The sequence below is a fragment of the Manis javanica genome, chromosome 5, assembly GCF_040802235.1.
Source record: "Manis javanica isolate MJ-LG chromosome 5, MJ_LKY, whole genome shotgun sequence".
Lineage (NCBI taxonomy): Eukaryota > Metazoa > Chordata > Mammalia > Pholidota > Manidae > Manis > Manis javanica.
The window spans coordinates 25,910,837-25,930,470 of record NC_133160.1 but is presented as its reverse complement, the minus strand read 5'-3'; the positions used below and the strand labels follow the sequence as shown (position 1 = coordinate 25,930,470).

The 19,634-nt window shown below is 48.8% G+C and overlaps 1 protein-coding gene across 2 annotated transcripts in view; it reads left to right on the top strand.

The window, feature by feature from the left end:
- ANGPT4 (angiopoietin 4) overlaps nucleotides 1–19,265 on the top strand; it is a 49,868-nt gene extending 30,603 nt beyond the window's left edge. For both annotated transcript variants that reach the window (XM_073236764.1, XM_037004645.2), the window contains 4 exons: nucleotides 1,406–1,507; nucleotides 2,939–3,105; nucleotides 8,125–8,255; nucleotides 9,207–19,265. In XM_073236764.1, coding sequence (XP_073092865.1) covers nucleotides 1,406–1,507; nucleotides 2,939–3,105; nucleotides 8,125–8,255; nucleotides 9,207–9,367 — 561 coding nt within the window. In that variant the 3' untranslated portion in view covers nucleotides 9,368–19,265. The remainder of the gene's footprint in view (nucleotides 1–1,405; nucleotides 1,508–2,938; nucleotides 3,106–8,124; nucleotides 8,256–9,206) is intronic.
- The last annotated feature ends 369 nt before the right edge of the window (nucleotides 19,266–19,634 follow it).

The following is a 19,634-nucleotide window of genomic DNA, read 5'->3' as shown; positions in this document are numbered from 1 at the left end:
GGTATGGAGAGAACATTTGCCCACTGAATGTAATAATGTTTCCTGAGTCTACACTGTGTGCCAAGCATGTTATACCTCTCAGCATTTATTCCTTACAGCAACTCTGCAATAGCAAGTGAAAAGCTCCATTTACTTAGTTCCTAGTATGTCCAGGCTCTGTTCTTTATTTTTTCTTTTTATTGAAGTATAGTTGAAATACAATATTATATTAATTTCAAGTATACAACATAGTGATTTGACAATTATATACATTATCAAATGCTCACCATGCTAAGTGTAGTCACCATAGAAAGTTATTACAGTATTATTGGCTATATACCTTATGCTGTACTTTTCTTCTCCATGACTTATTTATTTTATAATTAGAAGCTTGTAACTATTTATCCCCTTAACTGATTTCGCCCATCCCCCAACTCCCCTCCCCTCTGGAAAGCACCAGTTTGTTCTCTGTATTTATGAGTCTATTTCTGTTGTGTATGTTCATTTATTTTGTTTTTTAGATTCCACATGTAAGTGAAATTATTTGGGATTCGTCTTTCTCTGACTGATTTATTTCACTTAGCATTATACCCTCTAGGTCCATCCATGTTATTACAAACAGTAAGATTTCAATATTCTTTATAGCCAAGTAATATTCCACTATATAATATATGTCCTGCATCTTTATCCACTTATCAATGAGTGGACACTTAGGTTGCTTCCACATCTTAGTTATTGTAAATAATACTGCAATAAACATAGGGGTGCATATATCTTTTTTTGAATTAGTGTTTTTGTTTTTGTGGGGTAAATAAGTAGAAGTGGAATTACTGGGTTGTATGGTATTTCTATTTTTAATTTTTTGAAGAACCTCCACACTGCTTTCTATAGTGGCTGCACCAATTCACATTCCCGCCAACAGTGCACAAGGGTTCCCGTTTCTCCACATCCTCACCAACACTTTTTATTTTTTCTCTTTTTGATACCGGCCATTCTAACTGATGTGAGATGATACCTCATTGTGGTTTTGATTTGCATTTTCCTGGTGGGTAGTGATGTGGAGCACCTTTTCATGTGTTTGTCGGCCGTCTGCATGTCCATCTGTTTGTTCTTTAGATGACACATGTCATTCTCATAAGCCCAGCTTGCAGATGAGAAGCTGAGACACAAAGAGGCTAAATATTAATATCCCCATTTTACAAAGGAGGAAAGGAAGGCTCTGAGAGGACACCATTTGCCCACCATTTAGAATAATGATGACAACAGGTGGGGAATTTGAACCTGAATATTTCTGATGCCCTTGACCACCAGGCTCCCTTTGCTCTGTGGGGCTCTGTCAGCCGATCACAGTTGGGCTAGCCCAGTCTTGCTTCCGGCTGCCTCCAAGGGCTTCCAACTCCTACCCCTACTCCTCAATTCCCTCCAGGTGTTCTGTGACATGGAGGCCAGCGGAGGCGGATGGACCCTCATCCAGCGCCGTGAGAATGGCAGTGTGAATTTCCAGCAGAACTGGAAGGATTACAAACAGGTAACACAGCTGCCCTACAGAGGGGTTTTTCAGCCCTGAAACCTGGGGCAGGAAGTGGGTTGTGGACAGGGGATTGGTCTGCCCTCAACCCTTCCCAGAAAAAAATCAGCCCACTGAAAAACAACAACCTTCAGATTTGCCCCATGTACATTCACTTTCAGGGACTCCATCACCTGAAAATGAACCTTCTTTTTGCAATTTATGATATATATATCCTAAAAATGATATTTTAACTTTATTTTTGTTTTAATTTTGGAAAGATAATACACATACATTGCTAAAGGTTTTTAAAGAGTACAAAAAGGGGAACAGAAAAAAGTCATCTCCTCCCCACCCTTGACTGCATTGTCTTTGCACACATTGTGACCACATCTGTAGGAGAGAGTTTTTAATGTGGACTTGCTCAAAGACCCCATGCATTTTACAAAATGAGAAATAGTGCACAATTCTCTTACAGCGTTTTTTAATTAAATGTTGAATAAAGGATTTTTGGCAAGCTGACAAAAGCTCTTACACTTTTGAAAGCAAAAGAAATAGAAAAAGATACTCACATGGAAACAGCAGTGTTATCTGTGTCTGCTTGTTGTTTATTTGATAAATATTTAAAAATAAATACCAAATTAAGCTGTGGGTGTTCTTGGACCAGTTGGGCTTTAAGAAATCATTAAGAATGGTAAAGAGAAAAAGAGTGCTTAGATGCAGAAATACACAAAAGCATACTGAATACTAACTATTAAGCAATCAGTGGTACAATGTGACTAAAATGGGGAGTGGGGCTTAGGTATTCCCCTGTCCTTGGTGCTGAATTGTTGTTCTGGGCAAAGGCATCTGTTTCTCCTAAACCTGGGATACTGGTGACTCCCAACTGTCCTAGCTTTACTTCTCTATGTTGCCGAAATTTTGCAGTGGCTGCCATGTCACTGAACAGTTTGCTCTACAATTTATGCAGCTGATTAAATATTTAATTTTTTTATTGATGTTTAACATACATGCAGCTAAGTGTGCAAATCTTAAGTGTGAGACTCAGTGAATTTTTACACTTGTATTCATCTGTGTGACCACCATTCCAAGCTAGATATACAACACTTCCAGCACCCCCAGAAGTCCTCATTGGGCCCCCTCCCAGTCAATATTCCCCTAAGGTAGTTGCTATTTTGACTTCTATCACCACAGATTCATTTTTCCTGTTTTTGAACTTCAAAGAAATGTGATTTCAATTATTTTCAACAGGCTTTTACATTTACAAACGTCTTAGTCTTTTTGCTCTAGTTGCTGGGAAGCTTCCACTGGCAGGCCAGTGGAATGAACTTGATCATTAGGCAAAGTGGTTTTGGATTAGTGGCCCCTGAGCTTGGCCCAGCCAAGCTTCTCAGCCAGGGGCATAGCCTCCCTCCTTGGCATGAAGCCCACCCCACCCTCCACTCTCCTTAGGGCTTCGGTGACCCGGCCGGGGAGCACTGGCTGGGCAATGAGGTGGTGCACCAGCTCACCAGCAGGACAGCCTACTGTCTGCGTGTGGAGCTGCAAGACTGGGAAGGCAACGAGGCCTATGCCCAGTATGAACATTTCCAGCTGGGCAGCGAGGGGCAGCTGTACAGGTGGGCTTGGGGCCCAAGCTGGTGGGTGGGCTGGTGTCTCCAGGCTAGTGACTACAAAGTCTGCACCAAAGGTCAGTCCCTGGGCGTCTCCTGTTCCTACCATCTGCCCCCCATTTGGGTGAACGTCATGGGATCTGGAGGCGGGCTGGTTAGCACTCAACACGTCCCAGCCACTGGGTGGAATGGAATGTCACTGATGCTGCCATCCCAGGAGCTCAAGGGCCTTCCAAGGTTGATCACCCCAACTCAGTCATTTTTTTTTAGGAGGTAAATGTATATTTAATTTTTTAAGAAATTGATAAACTGTTTTCCAAAGTCCAACTCAGTTATTTTACAGAGGCCCAGAATGGGGAGGTGACTTTCCCAGCTTGTTCTATGTTGTGGGGCAAGGTGGAAAGGTCCCTGATCTGGGAATTAGAGAGCCTGGGCTCATTCTGGCTGTGCTCCAACTTGCTTTGTGAACTAAGACAAATCAAGTTTCTGGCTTCTCCGTACCTCTGCTTCTTAAGTACAGAATGCACTTAAATATGAGTTTATTATAAAATCATCTAGGTCCCTCCCACTCCCTCAACCTGGCTCTTGGCTCTGTTTAGAAAAAGGAATGAGCATTTGCTGAGCACCTACTATGCTCCAGGCACATTAGTCCATTCAGCCTTTCCCACAACACTCTCAGGTAAGTATTGCTTTACTTACCTGATGTGGAAACTGAGGCACAGACAGAGCTCAAGTCTCAAGTCCAGAGTTACTACTTAGGTAGAGTCTGGATTTGAACTCAGGTTTCCATGCTGCCAAAACTCATGGTGTTTCCATTACATGACATTGCCTCTCTGATAAACTCAGGATCTTGAAGATATATGCCTGGTTCTGGGTGTCTTTGAACCAGGACAGAATTGAATTCATCGACTCACACTCACAGGGCTACAAAGCACTGCACATGTCATCTGGTTCTTCACATGTTGCTAGAATCTCCTGCGTAGCCACAGTCATCATCCAGCCATACTGGAATGCCTCCACTGATGGGAAGGTCACTTCCTCCCAAGGAATCTCTGATGACTCTCTGTTTCCCTGCACTAATCCCACTTCTGGGGGCTTTTCAATGTTGGGCCCCTAACCCCGTCTCTTCTTAAATGTCCCTGCTTCCTCCAGCTAGGTGGTTCTGACATCCCTCCTTTGGGGACCCACCCCAATCTGACCATATTTCTCCTTAAATTGCAAAGTTCAGAGCTGAATGACATGTCCCCTGGGTCTGGGCTAGACAGGGCTGAGCTGGATGTCCCCCTACTCCTCAAGCAGACCAGTAAGTAGCCACAACACCCTGCTGACTCTTATTTAAGTGACTGACCACCACTTAAGCCAAGGCTTAAGTCCTGACTCTATCCCTCTCTCCTCGAGTAACCCTTAACAAGTCCCTCCACCTTCTCATCTGGAAAATGGGTGTCCTAGGTATAACTACCATATTCAAAGTATTAATGAAGCTTGAATGAGATACTGCTCATAGATCATTAACACAGTGACTGAAAATGTTCAACAAATAATATTGTTATTGCTGCTCCCAGGGCAGCCCCACACACTTGGCTTGTCTGCTCTGAGTTCACTGCTATACCCATCCCCAGTGCCTGCTACATGCTAAGTGCATTAACAGGAAGCTGGGGGATTTTTCCTACATACCTAGTAGTTAATCCTCATCTCCCTGACCCAATTCTTAGGTAGTAGCTTCTGTGACCCTAAGTCTAGGATCTGCCATCTTTCTTGGGGAAGAAATATTGGGAGAAGTACCTTACTGCACTAAAGAACATAGTGCTTGAGCCAGACTGCCTGGCATGAATCCCAACTCCATCACTTATTGGCTTTGTGACCTTAAAGGAGTTACTTAACCTCTCTGAGCCTCAGTTTCCACACTGTGAAATATAGTATCTGTGTCATAATTGGGATAATCTTTGCAAAGACACCTAGCATAAAGTAAACATTAAATAAGTGTTAGAGATATACAGTGTATTCCAAGACAGAAATATAATATCTGTTCATCTATGTAGATCTCTGTAATTTATGTCCATCTATGCAAACATATTTATGACCTTTGAAACCCCTTGCTATGCTCTCATATGTGAATTTGATATGCTGCCTCTGGCTTTTTATCTGAGCCATGGAGCACTTCCTACCCATGGTTCCAAACTATTATTCCCAGGCCTCAAAGGAACAGCTACTTGGCCTTCAGCAGAGCCCTAAATAATAACAGTATATTGAACCCTTGTCCTGCACCAGGAAAGAACAATTGAGGAGAATCAGACCTGGGCCCCATCCCTCAAAGTTGTTCACAGTCCAGTGTGTCATGTGTATCTGGGGGTGAGCATGTCCACAAGCAATCCCACACCCCCGGGGAGACAGGAGATGCCTAAGGGGAAAGTACAGGAGCAAAGAGGTGCTTGAGCCCTCAGAGAGGGTTCCCTGGAGGAGGTGATACCTATGAACAGTAGGCATTCTCCAGACAAAGAGAGGATAGGAAGGGCATCTCAGGGAGTGGGGATGTTTTGAAAAAAAGCAGAGAGAGGGGACCACCCAGCTGGCCACAGATACCCCAAAGCTCTTTCAAGGGCTGGTGGAGTCATAAGGAAGAGTCCCCGCTTATTCAGGAAAAGTTTGGGAGACTGAGTAGAGATCCTAGAAAGCACAGAGGGCCCTGGAAGCTGCCAGAGAAAGGCCATAGGGAGAGTGACAGAGCAAATTCTGATCCCTGTACACCCACTGTTCAGAGTCATAGGGAAGCCCAGAGGTGGCAAAGCATGGGCAGTCAACAGCTGCTGCAGGAGGGGTGCCCTTATTTGGCACACACAATAATGGGGGCCTTCTGGAGCCTGGCTGGGGTGCATGCATAAGTCTGCAGAGGAAGTGGTGCATGGAAAGGGATGGAGGGAGGCATAGACAAGGCGCAGGCACATAAAGACACTGGCACATGCCTCCCAGAGGTGCCACACACCCAGATCTGACTACACATGCAAGATGCACACGTAGATACACAAGCAGACACACACGCAAATGTGAAGAGGCTCACCACACTCCGGGGCACATGCTTGGGCCTACAAACACACAGACTCATGGGAGCATTGCTGCACAAACACAGACACACACCCAGACACATGTGCAAATGGGCCTCACAGAGGCCCTCACAGGTGAACACACACATACAGTCCCAGGCACAAAGCAGATTCCTGAGCACAGCTCAGACCCACGACAGATATTCCAGCACAAACTCAGAACAAACACACACATACTCAGGAATGCAAAATTGTATCCAGAAGTGCATCTGAACAATGGGTCAAAGGGGGTTCCTGGTCCATAACTTGAGGGGCCCCAGATGTCACAGATCCCATCCCCCAGAAGGGAAGGGAAGAGAGGCAGAGCCTGTGCTGGAGTCTGGGGACAATAGGGTGGGGCAGTGCTGCTGGAGTGACCCCATGAGACCACTTTGTCCAGCCCTGATTTCACACAGCCTCAGACAGAATGTGACCCCAGACTTCAGCCTGACCCCCAAGCCTGGCCTTGAACTAATATCACTAAAACCTCAAGGGGAGCACTCAGTGGCCACAAAGAGAAACAAGGACTGAGCTGTTGGGCCAGCCTTCCTGTTCCCACCCCAGGAAGCCCCAGCCGGGCCTCTGCAGGGGGTTTGCAATGCCAGTCATGTGAGCACAGGGTGGCATGTCTAAAGGGCATGGTTGGGGCTTTGCGGCTGGCCACAGCTGTCTGGACCCTGAGGGCCATGCCTCTGACTCACCACAGATAGAAAACTTATGGGTGGAAGGGGCAGAGACCGAGCCAGGACAGATGCCCTGACCCCATGTTCCCTCTGGATCCTGCTGAGGGCATCTCCCAGGTCCTGGCCTGGGGGAACCAGAGCTTCCCCTAGCTCCCCTGGCTGCATCTGGTGTCCATTTGCCTCCACTCATAGGACCTCCTTAATTGCTTCCAAATTGGCTGCCCGCCTCCGCTGCCAGTGCAGCCCCGCCCCTGCTACAAGCGCCAAACATCCTCTAGGGCCAGGCCCAGTGGGAGCCTGTGGCAGCTGTGTGCGGAGGGCTGGGAACACAGCCTTGCTGAATAACAAGGACTAACTGGGCTGAGCACTTACCACGTGCTGCACTGCTCTGTGCTTATCACGCTGGAGCCATCAAATCAGTTAGTGTTACTATCCTCACCATTTTAACAGATGAAGAAACTGAAGCTGACAGGTGAATCATTTTGCCCAAGGCCATGCAGCTGATGAGTGGCAAAACTGGCAATGAATCCAGGCATTCTGCCCCCAAAACTCACAGTTGTAAACATCCCACAGGCTTAAATGTGCCCACCAGGGCCTCACAGCCTGGCAGAGAAATATAAACCATGGCCAGCTAGCTGTAGAAGTGGACGTCACAGGGGGAGGGGCTGTGCTGAGGCACAGATCCATATAGGTTGGTGTGATCAGGGAAGGCTTCCCGGAGGCAGTGGTGGGTGTCAGGAGGTGTGATGGGGCTGGGGCTGCAGGATGGTCAGCTAGGATGCAAAATGCACACAGCTCCCAAGTCAGGCCATGCCTACTAGGCTGGGGTCTGGCAGTCATCCTCAATTGTTCTGAGACCTCAGGCAGGCTTCTTTGGTTCTCGGGCTCTCTGTTACCTCATCTGTAAAATTGGAATAATAGGGTGTTGTGAGGATTAAACGAGCGAGTTAACCCATATAAAGCACTTTGAACAATGCCTGGCACATAGTAGACGTTCAAAAAAATGTTAGCCATTGTCCTCATTATTATTATCATGATCATTCTTACTGTCCAAGACTCACGTTCAGTGAGATGAGGGTGGCCTGGCACACACTTGGTGCTCTGTTCCTGGGAGGCAGAGGCAAGGAGGGCAACCCAGGAGGGACAGACCGCCCGGCTACAGCTCCCAGAACAGCCTGGGACAAAGCCTCCTGGGAGGCTCTTCCTTAACCAGCCCCATCCTGACTCTGGGCTCCTCTCCTGTCACCACCTCTGGTGGCCTCCAGGCTTTCTCTGAGTGGGTACAGTGGCTCAGCTGGGCGCCAGAGCAGCCTGGTCCTGCAAGGCACCAACTTCAGCACCCGTGATGCAGACAACGACAACTGTCTCTGCAAGTGCGCCCAGATGCTGTCTGGAGGTGGGTGCGGAGTGGGGAGAAGCACCATCTCCCCACAGGCCCACCTAGCTGGACGCCCCCATTCCCTCCCCTCCCAGGTCCTTGTGCAGCCTCGTGCTGTCAGGACATGGGTGCAGCCGGGGTCTCACCCACTCACTGGCTGGCCTGGCTGTGCTCCATCCATACCTTCTCCCACTGGGTCCTCCAGGTTACCTCCAGGGTCTCACCTCCTCCTAAAACTGGGGCAACCAGTTTCCTTTGAGACCAGGCTGGAGAACATTGAGAGTGGGGCCCCAGGAGGCACCTGAGGGAGGCACAAGGCCCCATCAGTCCCCCCCAGGCCTGAGAAGTCCCCACACCCAGGCCAAGCAGGACCAGGATGGGGGAACCGGGACGAGGGCAGAGGGGCAGCTCCCCACAACTGTTGCTTGGGCTGTGTTCCTTGGGGGGACAGAGGTCAGAGAGTGGGAGATGGGGATGAGTGAGGGACAGAAAGAGTGGCAAGGATAGAGATAGAAGGAGACACTTCCTGAGACACAGAGACAGGGACCGATGGAGATGCAAGAGACACCAGGACTGACAGAGACATAGAGCAATGGTGACAGAGAGCTACATGGGGCCAGAAGTATAGAGAGAGAGATGGAGAGAAATGCAGACCACAGAAAGACAGATGGACGCAATATGTGAGGCAGGGACCCAGAAAAGCAGGGCAATGGAGGCCAAAGAGAGAGACAGAGACATCAGAGAGATACACACAGAGAGACCATCAGAGGGCTGCACTCCAGAGGCCCCAGGCTGAGCAGAGGATCTGGGAGTCTCCCCCCACTCACTACCCATCCCCTGCCCCCACCATCTCTGGAAGTGGCTTCCTGGAGGAGGCAATAGCCCTGATTGGTCTTTGAGGTAGGGGGTGGCCCTCACCCCACTGGCTGGACCCCCACCTTCCCAAAGCATTTCCCTCCCCTCCACCAGGATGGTGGTTTGATGCCTGCGGCCTCTCAAACCTCAACGGCATCTACTACCCGGCTCGCCACCACGTGCGCAAGCTCAACGGCATCCGCTGGCACTACTTCCAGGGCCCCAGCTACTCGCTGCGGGCCACTCGCATGATGGTGCGTCCCGTGGGCATCTAACAAGCAGCGGCGCCCGGAGGCTGGACCCACAGGAGGAGCCAGGACTTGGCAGCCTGGACAAGATGGTCACAGTACACAGGACACAGTGCCAGGGCCCTGTCCTGGACACACTGGGTCTCCTGAACCAGCCCTCCTCACCCCGGAGACCAGAAGAGTCAGCTGCCTCCTCCCTTCCCCTCAAGCTGTGAAATGGGGGGACATCTGGTGTCCCTGCCTCTGCAGTATCCCTCTTTCTTCTTTCCTCCTGTCTCCTGCAGGGGTCATGTGCCAGCTTGAGGGTCACAATACCCTGAATGAGCTACAAACTTGATTTGGCCCCTCAGAGGAATACAGGACTAATGGCGGGATTTCAGGCAGGTGGTAAAGTATTTCAAACAGGCAACTACTCAGATGGGGGCCCAGATTCTGTCCCTTGGTGGGAAGGCCATCTCCTGTTTCATCCTTGAGATGTCTTTGAACTTTCTGTTCAAGGCTGAAGGGGTTACATCCACCCCATAATGGGCATCATTATATCCAGCCAACACCATCCACCCCTCCTAGGCCCCAGCATCTGGAGCTCAGACCTGATATCTCAAGGGCTCCAGGAGATCTAAAAGGAATTCCTTTGCCCTCAGCATGCCCTAGAATTGTTTCAGAAAAAATAACTCAGGCTCCCTTCTAAAAGTAACAATGGTCAAGTGAGAAAGAGGAACACCAGGTTAAATCAATGTCAACAGTCTTAGCTGCAGGATTTGTCAGAGCCTTAAATGTGGTCCTTGTGAACGCCCATGAAGGAGTTAGAGTGGGCAGCCTTCTCCAAATGTACTCATTTGAAAATGGGCCCCGTTCATCCCAGAGCATCTCTTAGGGCTGTGGATGCCCTTGGAAACAGCCGGTCCTCACTGTCATGAGGAGGCCCAGCCCCCACCCCGACCTGCACTCACCACTTCTGGCTACAAGGGCTACAATGATGGCCTCAAACAGCCTCTGGAAACAACTGGAAGGAAACTCTGGGTTAAGGCAGACACACACCATCCCTGAAGAAGGTCTAGGTCTCAGTGTCCTCTCTGTGCTGGCTGGTGTCCTCCCAGGCTTCTTCTGACCCTAGGACACCAGATCTCTACCTGGGGACTGCCCCTCAGCACACCCTGGAACCCCAGCTCACCTGGCCTCTCTGCCTTAGGCAGGACACCAGTTCCCAGGTCCAGATCCTTCCTGCCTCCCAGCTGGAACCCCAGCCCCTCCTCCTGCCCCATCCAGCTGTGGCACTGCAGCTGGGCATCCATGGGAGGTGGAAGCGAAGGAGACTGGGCCTCTGCCTGAGCCTGGGAGACCAGAGGCTCCTCTGAGCTTCTTTCAGAAGATCGGGTAAGAGAGGAGCCACAGACCCTCTGCCACCCACCCCCATCACGGTGTCACCATCCTCAGTCCTGATGAGGCCACCACAGTCCTGTCATCTCTAGCTGACACCTGGGCCAGCCAGGACTGACCAAGCCGGATGTGCCTCTGTCCTGAAATGTCCTCCTGGATGAGGCTGGGGCAGTGGAGGCAGGACACCTTCTCCCAGCCAGCTCTGGCCTGGCCCGGGTCCACCTCAGCCAACCCTCTGAGTAAACCCAGCGCACATCAATGCCGGCCTCCTTCAGGGAAACCAAAGGATGTGGTTGTTAATGGGCATTTCAGGCAGGAAGAGGAGAGGGAGGGAGGGCAGGTTCCTGCCCAAAATGCTCACATGGCCTTACACAGTGTTTGCTCCTCAGGCCCTGGTTTAGCACCTACTGTGTGCAGAGTGGTGCTGTGGGCAGAGCTTTGGAGTAAGAAAGACCCAACCCTGCTCTTGAATTTGAGGCCAGTGGCTAGCTTCTCAAAGCCTCAATTGTCTTGTCTGGAGAAGTAGAGATGATACTCCCTTCTCGCTGGACTGTGGCAGTGAGACCATGTATGTCAGCCTCTTAACAGAGCCTGGCATGGAGCAGGTGCCTAATAAATGTTAGTTCCCAAAGAGGTGAGAGGGGTGAGGAAATCGATGTCTAGTGCATGCCACCCCTTCTCCAGCCCCAGGTAAGGTAAGCATTTATTTTTGTACTACAGTTTGTAGGCTGGCAGCGTGCTGCAGAGGAGAGGAGGACACAGCTCTGAGCCCTGCAGAAACACCACTCTGGGTGTGGGGAAGGCCCAAATCTCTGTCTGCACTTGTTTCCCTTAAAAAGGCCAAGAAGCTGATTTGGGTTACCCTGGGACACCAGTTCTTAAATATCCATTCTTCCTTCTTGCCTGCCTGCCCCCTCCATGCCAGGACTCTCCAGCACAAGGAATAGAAGCCCTCGCCTAAGGAATGGATTAACTCACATACCAGGAAGTCTTCAGGTGGATTCAGGTGCAGTTAGATCTAAGAGCTCAAAAGATGTCCCTCTTCATCTCTCAGCCCTGCATCTGCTGTGCAGACTTCTCAGTCAGGTTCTCTCCTAACAGATGTCTGCAGTAGCCTGGGCTCATGTCCTCCCAGCTCCGCACCCCTAAGACAGAAAGCTCCCCTGACCCAGTGATTCCAGCAAAGGCATGATTCTTTCCAGCCAGGACTGGCCCTGTGTCCACCCTGCACCTATCCCTGTGATTCTCAGTGACCAGATCTGGTCATAGGGTCATGCTCAGAACCAGGGTCAGGGCCAGTCCCATCCAAGTCATGGATCTAGCAGGGGAACCTGAGGTGCTGTCTCAGGAAGCAGCAGTGCTGGGCAGGCAAAAACCTGTGATCACTTTTTCTCTCTCTCTGACTCCCACCTCTCCTCTCTCCATCTCTGCTCCATCTCCAGCCTTCCTGCCCCAAGGCCTGGCCCCAGCCTCTGGCTCATCGCCAGTTGCCCCAACCTATCAAGGACACAGCTGTGTCCTGCCCAGGGATGTCCAATCCTGGTTTGCAGTCCTGGCCCTGCCCTGGAGCATAGCCCCTGACACTCTGAGCCTCCATTCCCTGTCTGTGCAATAAGGATGGACCACCTGCTGACTTATAAAAGCCATTCTGATGGTGACTTTGACTCACAATGGCTGCAGACAAGACCAGATGAAAGGCTCTGGGTAGCATAACAGCCTCCAGTGGGCATAGCTGGTGTGGTCGTGGCCCTGGCCAGGTGTCCTGGAGGACCGCTACTTATGGGAACTGGCTTCTGGGACACCTGCATCTACAGGTTCCTATGGAAAATCCTGTCACCTCTCCCTGCATCAGACCAGTGTTCTCCCCATGTTAGCAATGAAGAAATAGAGCTCAGAGAGGGAAGGAGTCTAACGTGAGGCAGCACAGACAATCACCACATCCAGTGCACTTGCACCTATGAGCTGCTTCCCTTGTCCAGAGCTCTCTGGAAGCATCTTGGCACCAACCACAAAAAAAAATGCAGGAGTGGTATCCCCTTCACTTGTATCATGGGTTGAAGGAGCTTTCTGGAAAGCCTTCCAAGGACCATTCTGCCTTTCCCGCTGGCACCTTGTAGATCTTGATGGAGCCAGCCAGGCAGAACACACTGTTCCTGAGATCTCTGCATGTTCCTGGCAAAGACAATTTCCACAGTGGGGAGAGAGTTCTCTGTGCATGCTCCAGAAATGATGAGCATGGGCATAGGAGAAAGTGGCCCTTGCAGGGGAAAAGGGGCAGCCAGCATTAGGATGGTTTGTCTCGGTAGCTAGAGAATTTGACCCCTTTTTCCAGGTTTTTCTCCCACCCAGTGTCTGTATGGGCCTTTACGTCTCTCATAAAAGATGCTCCAGAAAGCTAACAGTGTTGCCTTGGCAACACCAGCATCAGCACCTTTTGAAGGAATAGCCCTTCTGCAGGATTCTGGTCCAGGCTGTGTCCAACATAAACGTGTTGCTTTCTAGTGTTAGATTAATATGGGATTGCACAGCTGAGGTTCTCAGGGGTCCTGAGGGCAGGGAAACCCAATAACATCCAACACATTCCTGCCCTACCTGCCCTACCCTCTCTGCGCTCCCTTTCTACATATGCACAATGAGGAGACTGGATCCAGTTCACAAGGAAGTCATGCAAGTCAATGTCATGGTGGGCATCCAGGCCCAGCACATTCATTCATGTATTTGTTCATCTGCATCCTTTCATCCATGCAAGTCAGCATTAAGGACCTGCCTGGGCCAAGGCCTGGCTCCGTGATGGGAATGGAACAGTGAACAAGACAGACATCCGTGGTCCTGTACTCACAGAGCTTAACAGGCTAGAGAGGAGACTGGCCAAAAGCAAATTTTAAAAAATTTAAAAACCAAATTAAGAAACTAATACATTGCAAATGAAGGAAGAAGACATGAGGTAGAGATAAGAGATTACAGAGGGTCCAACAGAGGGTGATCAGGAAAACCCCCTCTGAAGAGGTATACCTAAATTGAGGGCCAATAAGGTGAGAAGGCGGCATCCAGGGAAGAGCTGTGGGAAGAACAGGCCCACTAGATGGAACAGCAAGTGCAAAGGCCCTGAGGTGGTCACTAGGAACTACCAGGAGGCCAGTGTAGCTGGAGCACAGCAAACACAGAAGAGTGGTGGGAGAATGTGCCCTCTGAGCACCTACATCAGAGATGGACTCCCCTCCCCAATGCCCACCAAGGTCTGGATCCAGGCACCGCTCTGTCTGAGCCACTGTGGAACTGGGGCAAATTCCTGTCTCCCTCTAGACCTCATTTTCCTAATCTGTAAAATGCAAGACAGGGATCACTGAGAGTCATCCAGATCCTGTTATTTGTATAAATCTGGGTCAAGGGACTTGTTGTGTCCACTGCCCAAGCTGGGTGTCATTGTGGGGGTCAGAAGGAGGAAGAGAAATCCTGGGGCCTGCCCTCAGGTTGAGTGGGGAGTTTGAAAGTTCTCCTAGAAGAGGCCAGCCAGGAGGAGCTGGTAGGAATACGGGGCATCGAGTACCCCTCCTCACTGCCAGGCCTACCTGCACCATCCTTGAATCCTACTAGGTTCTATCATTACCCCCATTTTACAGATATGGAAACTGAGGCTCAGAGAAGTGAAGTGCTTGCCTAAGATCACACAGTGATAGGGTACAGGCTAAGCTGCTGTAGCAAAAAGACCCCGAAACTCAGTGGGTTAAATATTTCTCTTCTATGTAAGTCTGGAGTTGAGCAGTCGATGGCTGGTGGGTGGCTCTGCCATGCTCAACAGCAGCTGCCATTTCCCATGGACAGCAAGGGGAACAGGACACAGCACTGCTTCCCCTCCAGCACCTGCTCTCTCACCCTGGCCCCGTCTTCTGCCTGGAAGATCCCAGCAGCATCCCAATAGAGCCCCAGCCCCAGGTCTGCTCCCTCCTGGCCTACAGGCATGTCACTAGAGGCTTCAGCAGCTCCCAGTACCTTGTACTCAGCCTGCAACCAGGGCTCCTCACCCGCAAGCTCAGCCTTCCCCCAGCTCCACCTCAGCTCTGTTCTTAAACTGGAGTTCAGAGGCTTCGGGCCTGAAGCATTCCTTCTGGAGAAAGGGTCCCAGAGGCCAGTCGGTTGTCCTGGAAGAATTGCCCATTTTCCACTTGACCTGTATGTCCCTGTGGCACAGAGCACAGGGCCTAGCTCGCAGTAACTGCTCTAAGTAACATGGTGGATTGGTTCAGCCCTCTGGCTCTCCTGAGAGCTGGATCCAAGTCCCACTTCTGCCCCTTAAAGGATAATGCTGGAGCCTCCAAAATCCCTGTGAGGGCTCAGAAAATTGTAAGGCCCCTAGGACAGGGCCTGTATGCAGTCCACTCTCTGTGATGTTATCCCCAGTTATTTCTCTGTGTCGGGCACCACGTGAAGAACTTCCCTGAGACTATCCATGGAAGCCCTGTAATGGCCCTATGGGGTAAGTACTATTATCATCCCCTTTCAATGGATGGGAAAACTGAGTCTCAGAGAAGTGAAATCACCTTGCCAAAGTCACACAGCAGGAACTTATGGAAATGGCTTTGGACCCAAATCACCTGCTCCAGAGCATGCTTCAACTTGATCTTACATTCCCTGGGACCAAGGCTAGAGGAAAATAAATACATAAGCAATTGCCAAGTTCATGCTGGCCAGTACTTGAAACACATAGGCAGATAAATGCCCATGGTCCCCGTTAGATCCTCCTGGGGCAGGGCCAGGACCTTCTTTCCTGTTTCTGACCTCCTGACTGCCCTGCCCTGGCTTCAGAACACCTGGCCACAGGCCTGCCACGTCTGAGTGGGACTTAGCTTTCTTCAGTGTCAACCTCTCTCGTCTCCCTGCTGTGACCTGAGCAGGGAGGGGCAGGGACAGGCCACACCTGTTGATTCTAATCTGGGGAGCCTGGAAGCCCCCTGGCTGGCTGAGGTCTCCTCCCTCAGCCTTCACCTGCCCTTTGGTGTCTGGGAGAGGTGTCAAGACCACAGTCTGGCTATGGCCACAGATCAGAAGACTGGGTCAGTGCCTCCCCTTTCAGGGCCTCACTCTACTTACTCATAAAATGGGAGTGAGCAGTCCAGCCCTGCTTGCTTCACAGGCTTGCTGGGAGAATCAAATCAGATGGTCCCTTCCCTTAACAAATAGTTACTGAGTACCTACTATGTGCCAGCAAGGTGCTAGGCCATGGGTACTCAGCCATGAACAAGACAGACTGATCCCTGTTTTAAGGTGCTTGCTGTCTGAAGTGGGCAGAAGGAGGCAGAAATTCAGTAGGAATTAAACAAAAATTAAAAGTACAATGTATATGATGGGGGAATTTGCAATGCTGTTGGAGCAAGGACACCAACTTAGACAGGGAGGGCATCTGTGCAGGATGAGGAGGACGTAGGTGAAGAGGAAAGAGGTTCCAGGAAAAGGGAACAGCACATGCAAAGGCCCAGGGGCTGGTCCAAAGTAAAGCTTCAGTGCATTCAGGAAGAAGAAGCCAGAGATTTGGTGAAGGCCTAAGGTAGGCAGGGCTTTGGGTGCCAGACTGAGAACAGGACACAAGAAGATGTGGTCTAAGCAGCAGAAAGCTAGTGCCATGGGGCAGCCCAGAGCCTGCAGTCTTTCCCATCCTCCCCTGTGAGTGTGTGGCCTTGAGTTGCTTCCCCTCTCAGAACCTGGGTGCTTACTCCCTATGAAATAGGGATTGATTCCTATTTTGCCAATGCATTAGGGAAAATCTCTCTACTGTACAATGGACACCTATCCTGACATGAAAAACCTGCTCCATAAACAATACTATTGTTATTCTAAATATAACAGTGTATGGTTTTTCTGGGTTTTCCCATTATTTCCTGTTTCTTGAACATTTGTCACCACAGAAACTTGGTAACAGACATGTGGGAGTGGACCCCAGAGGTTTGAGGGGAAATTTTAAACTGAGAGAAGCCAAGCCATGCATTTGTTTTCTCCTGTCATTTGGGAAAGGACCCCTGGTTCCACAAGAGCCTAGTTTGAGAAGAGTAACCCAACAGAAAGGTAAAGGAGTTGCTAACAAACCTGGCATGTGTGCAACAGGTTCTGATGACACAACAGAAACCAAGAAATTTAGAATATATTAGCCCCTAACTGGAAACGTCAAGGGGAAAATGGATAAATAATGGAAAACTCATACCATTGAAAGGAGTATTCACGGTGAAGGGACACTAGGACAGCTTTTAGGAAGCTAGGACTGTTTTTTCCTTGACCTGGGTGAGAGTTACACACACATGTTCAGTTTGTGAGAATTCCTGAAGCTATACCTTTATTTGTGCATTTTTCTGCATCTAAGTTTCTCCATATGTAGATAGGGATATTGAGAGGAAAGTTGTACGTGTTACAAATACACTATAAACACAAAGAAAACTATTTGGGAAAAAATAAGGGTTTAGGGAGGAATTTGATAGGAGCTAAAAAAAATGATATTTGCATTTGCCCTTTAACATAGTAATCCTCATTTCTAGGAATCTTGCCCTGAATATATACAATGTATGTGCCATAATTATTCATTGCAGCTTCATCTGTATCAACAACAGATTGGAACCAACCCAAACAAATAAACTATGGTACATTTATTTTTGCATATCAAACTACCCCAATCTCAGTAGCAAAAAACAACAACTATGTAATTTATTTTGCCCATAGATTCTGTAGGTCAGGAATTCAGACAGCCCATCGTGGGAATGGCATGTCTCTGCTCTGTGAGAATTGAGTCTCAGCTGGAAGACCCAGATGGATGGAGGTGTCTGGAAGTTGGCTGAGGCTGGGGAATGGCTGGAAGCAGTGGGAATAGAATTGCCTGGAGGCTTTATTTCTTTCACCTGGGCTGGGAGGACACAAAGGCTGGCTTTCTGTATGGCTTGGGCTTCCTCACAACATGGTGACTGAAAGGCAACAATCTGAGAGCAAGCCTCTCAAACAGGGCGAGCATCATAATTTGCAAGGCTCGGTGCAAAATGAAAATGTGGGGCCCCTTGAGCAAAAAGTAAGGAGGAAAAGAACCAGTGGGGGTACTGAAGTACAAAGCTTTTTCCTTCTGCTACGGTCTCTCTCTCAACTTGTCATGCTGTTTTTATTTACTTCTTCATGTTGTTATAAGTAAAGAAAAGTTAAAATTGTAACTTACTAGCATGAATTTTCCCATTAATCTTTATACTGTGCAATGACCACTTTAATGTAGAGCACTTAACTCACATGTGGAATCACCAAAATTACATGAGTGGTTCACAACTCATACATGTATGCGTATTTCATTCTTACCAGGATAATAGAGATAAATTGCTCTTATTTCATTTCTTGACAGCCACATATTCTACCAGCGCTCTCTACTTCCTGCTTACTGATGAGAAAGGACAGCTGAAAGGGCACCCTGTCTTTCCCTTTCCTTCTGTGTCATCATTTTTGGTGTAAGAGGTTGGCTAACAGAAAGGCAACACAAATAAGAAGGATATAAGTTTCCTTGGTTGTCTGTGTTTCTTAGAACACCATTGTCTTTCTTCTGTGACCAAAAGAACTTCTGGATCAAACAGAAATGATGGCCTCTTGGAGTTGTGCCTCTGTCTACTCAATCATAGACATCACATGCTCACCTTGAACTTACTTTGAGTCTTGCTGCTGTCTGTGCTGTGTGGGTTCATCAGAGTTCTGTGCTCATGGGGCATTATAAACACTATGTGAGCAGTGGACACCCAAACTGCATGTATGTCTTCTACTCACATGCATGACCTATTGTCCCCTTGGACTTCACTTCCAATGTACAATTCAAAGATAAAATTAAGAATTCCAAGATGTAACAGCAGGTTAAAACAAGAGAGGAGTCCTTCCAAGCATGGGACCCTACATACAGGGAAATGTGTAATGGAAGCTGTGTAGCAGCCATCACAAACACACGTATTAATAGGGTGGCAAGGAAATGGGGCACATGCATCCTTTGCATAGACACATGTGCTATTGCTCTACCAGACTTCACTTACAAAACGCAAGTTCAAAGATGCAATCATTAAGAATTTCAAGACAGCAGAGCATCAAAACAAGTGAATGACCCTTCTGAATACAAAGCTCTGTGCAACTTAAGGGGTCATATGCCCATGAAGCCAGTCCTGGTTTCAAGTCAAACAGACAGAAACTGCATGGCCTTTTATAACCTAACATGGGAACTCACATTATAAAAGCATCATTTCCACCCTATTCTGCTGGTCAAAGCAGTCACAGAGCCCTGCCAAGATTCAGGGAGGGGGTGCCACAGACCCCACCTCTCAATGAGAACAGTGTAAAACAATGTACAGCCTTATAAAAACACACATACTCTCCATTTTGGATGGTATGTGCTCAGATAAAGGTCACATTTCCCAGACTCCTTTGATACTAAAGCATGGCATATGACCAGATTCTGGGCAATGATGTAAGAAGAGATGTCATGTCAGGAAAATGGGAAACTGACCCAACCAGGAGATGAACCACTTTGCCCTCCCCTTTTCCTTTTACCTGAGGCATGCAGGTGTGATGATAGGAGCACCAGCAGCTTGGACCATGAGGTAAGCTTGAGGATTGAAGCCACTAACTGGCCTGGTAAGACAGAACAATAAAAGAAGGCTGGATTTCTTTTGATCGTGGAGCTGCCACCCAGCCCTGGACCACCTTAAACAAGAGAAAAACAAACTTAATCTTATTTAAGCCACTGTTGTTTGAGACTTAAAATCTTAACTGATATATTTTTTCCCAGGGACTTGTGGGAAGATATGAGATCCAAAAAAAAGCCCAGAATGCTGCCTGGTGGTAAACCTATTGTGAATCTTTCAAAAAAAAAGAAAGGCTTTTTAAAGAAAGGATATTTTCTTTTTAATTACCCATCTGGCTCTGT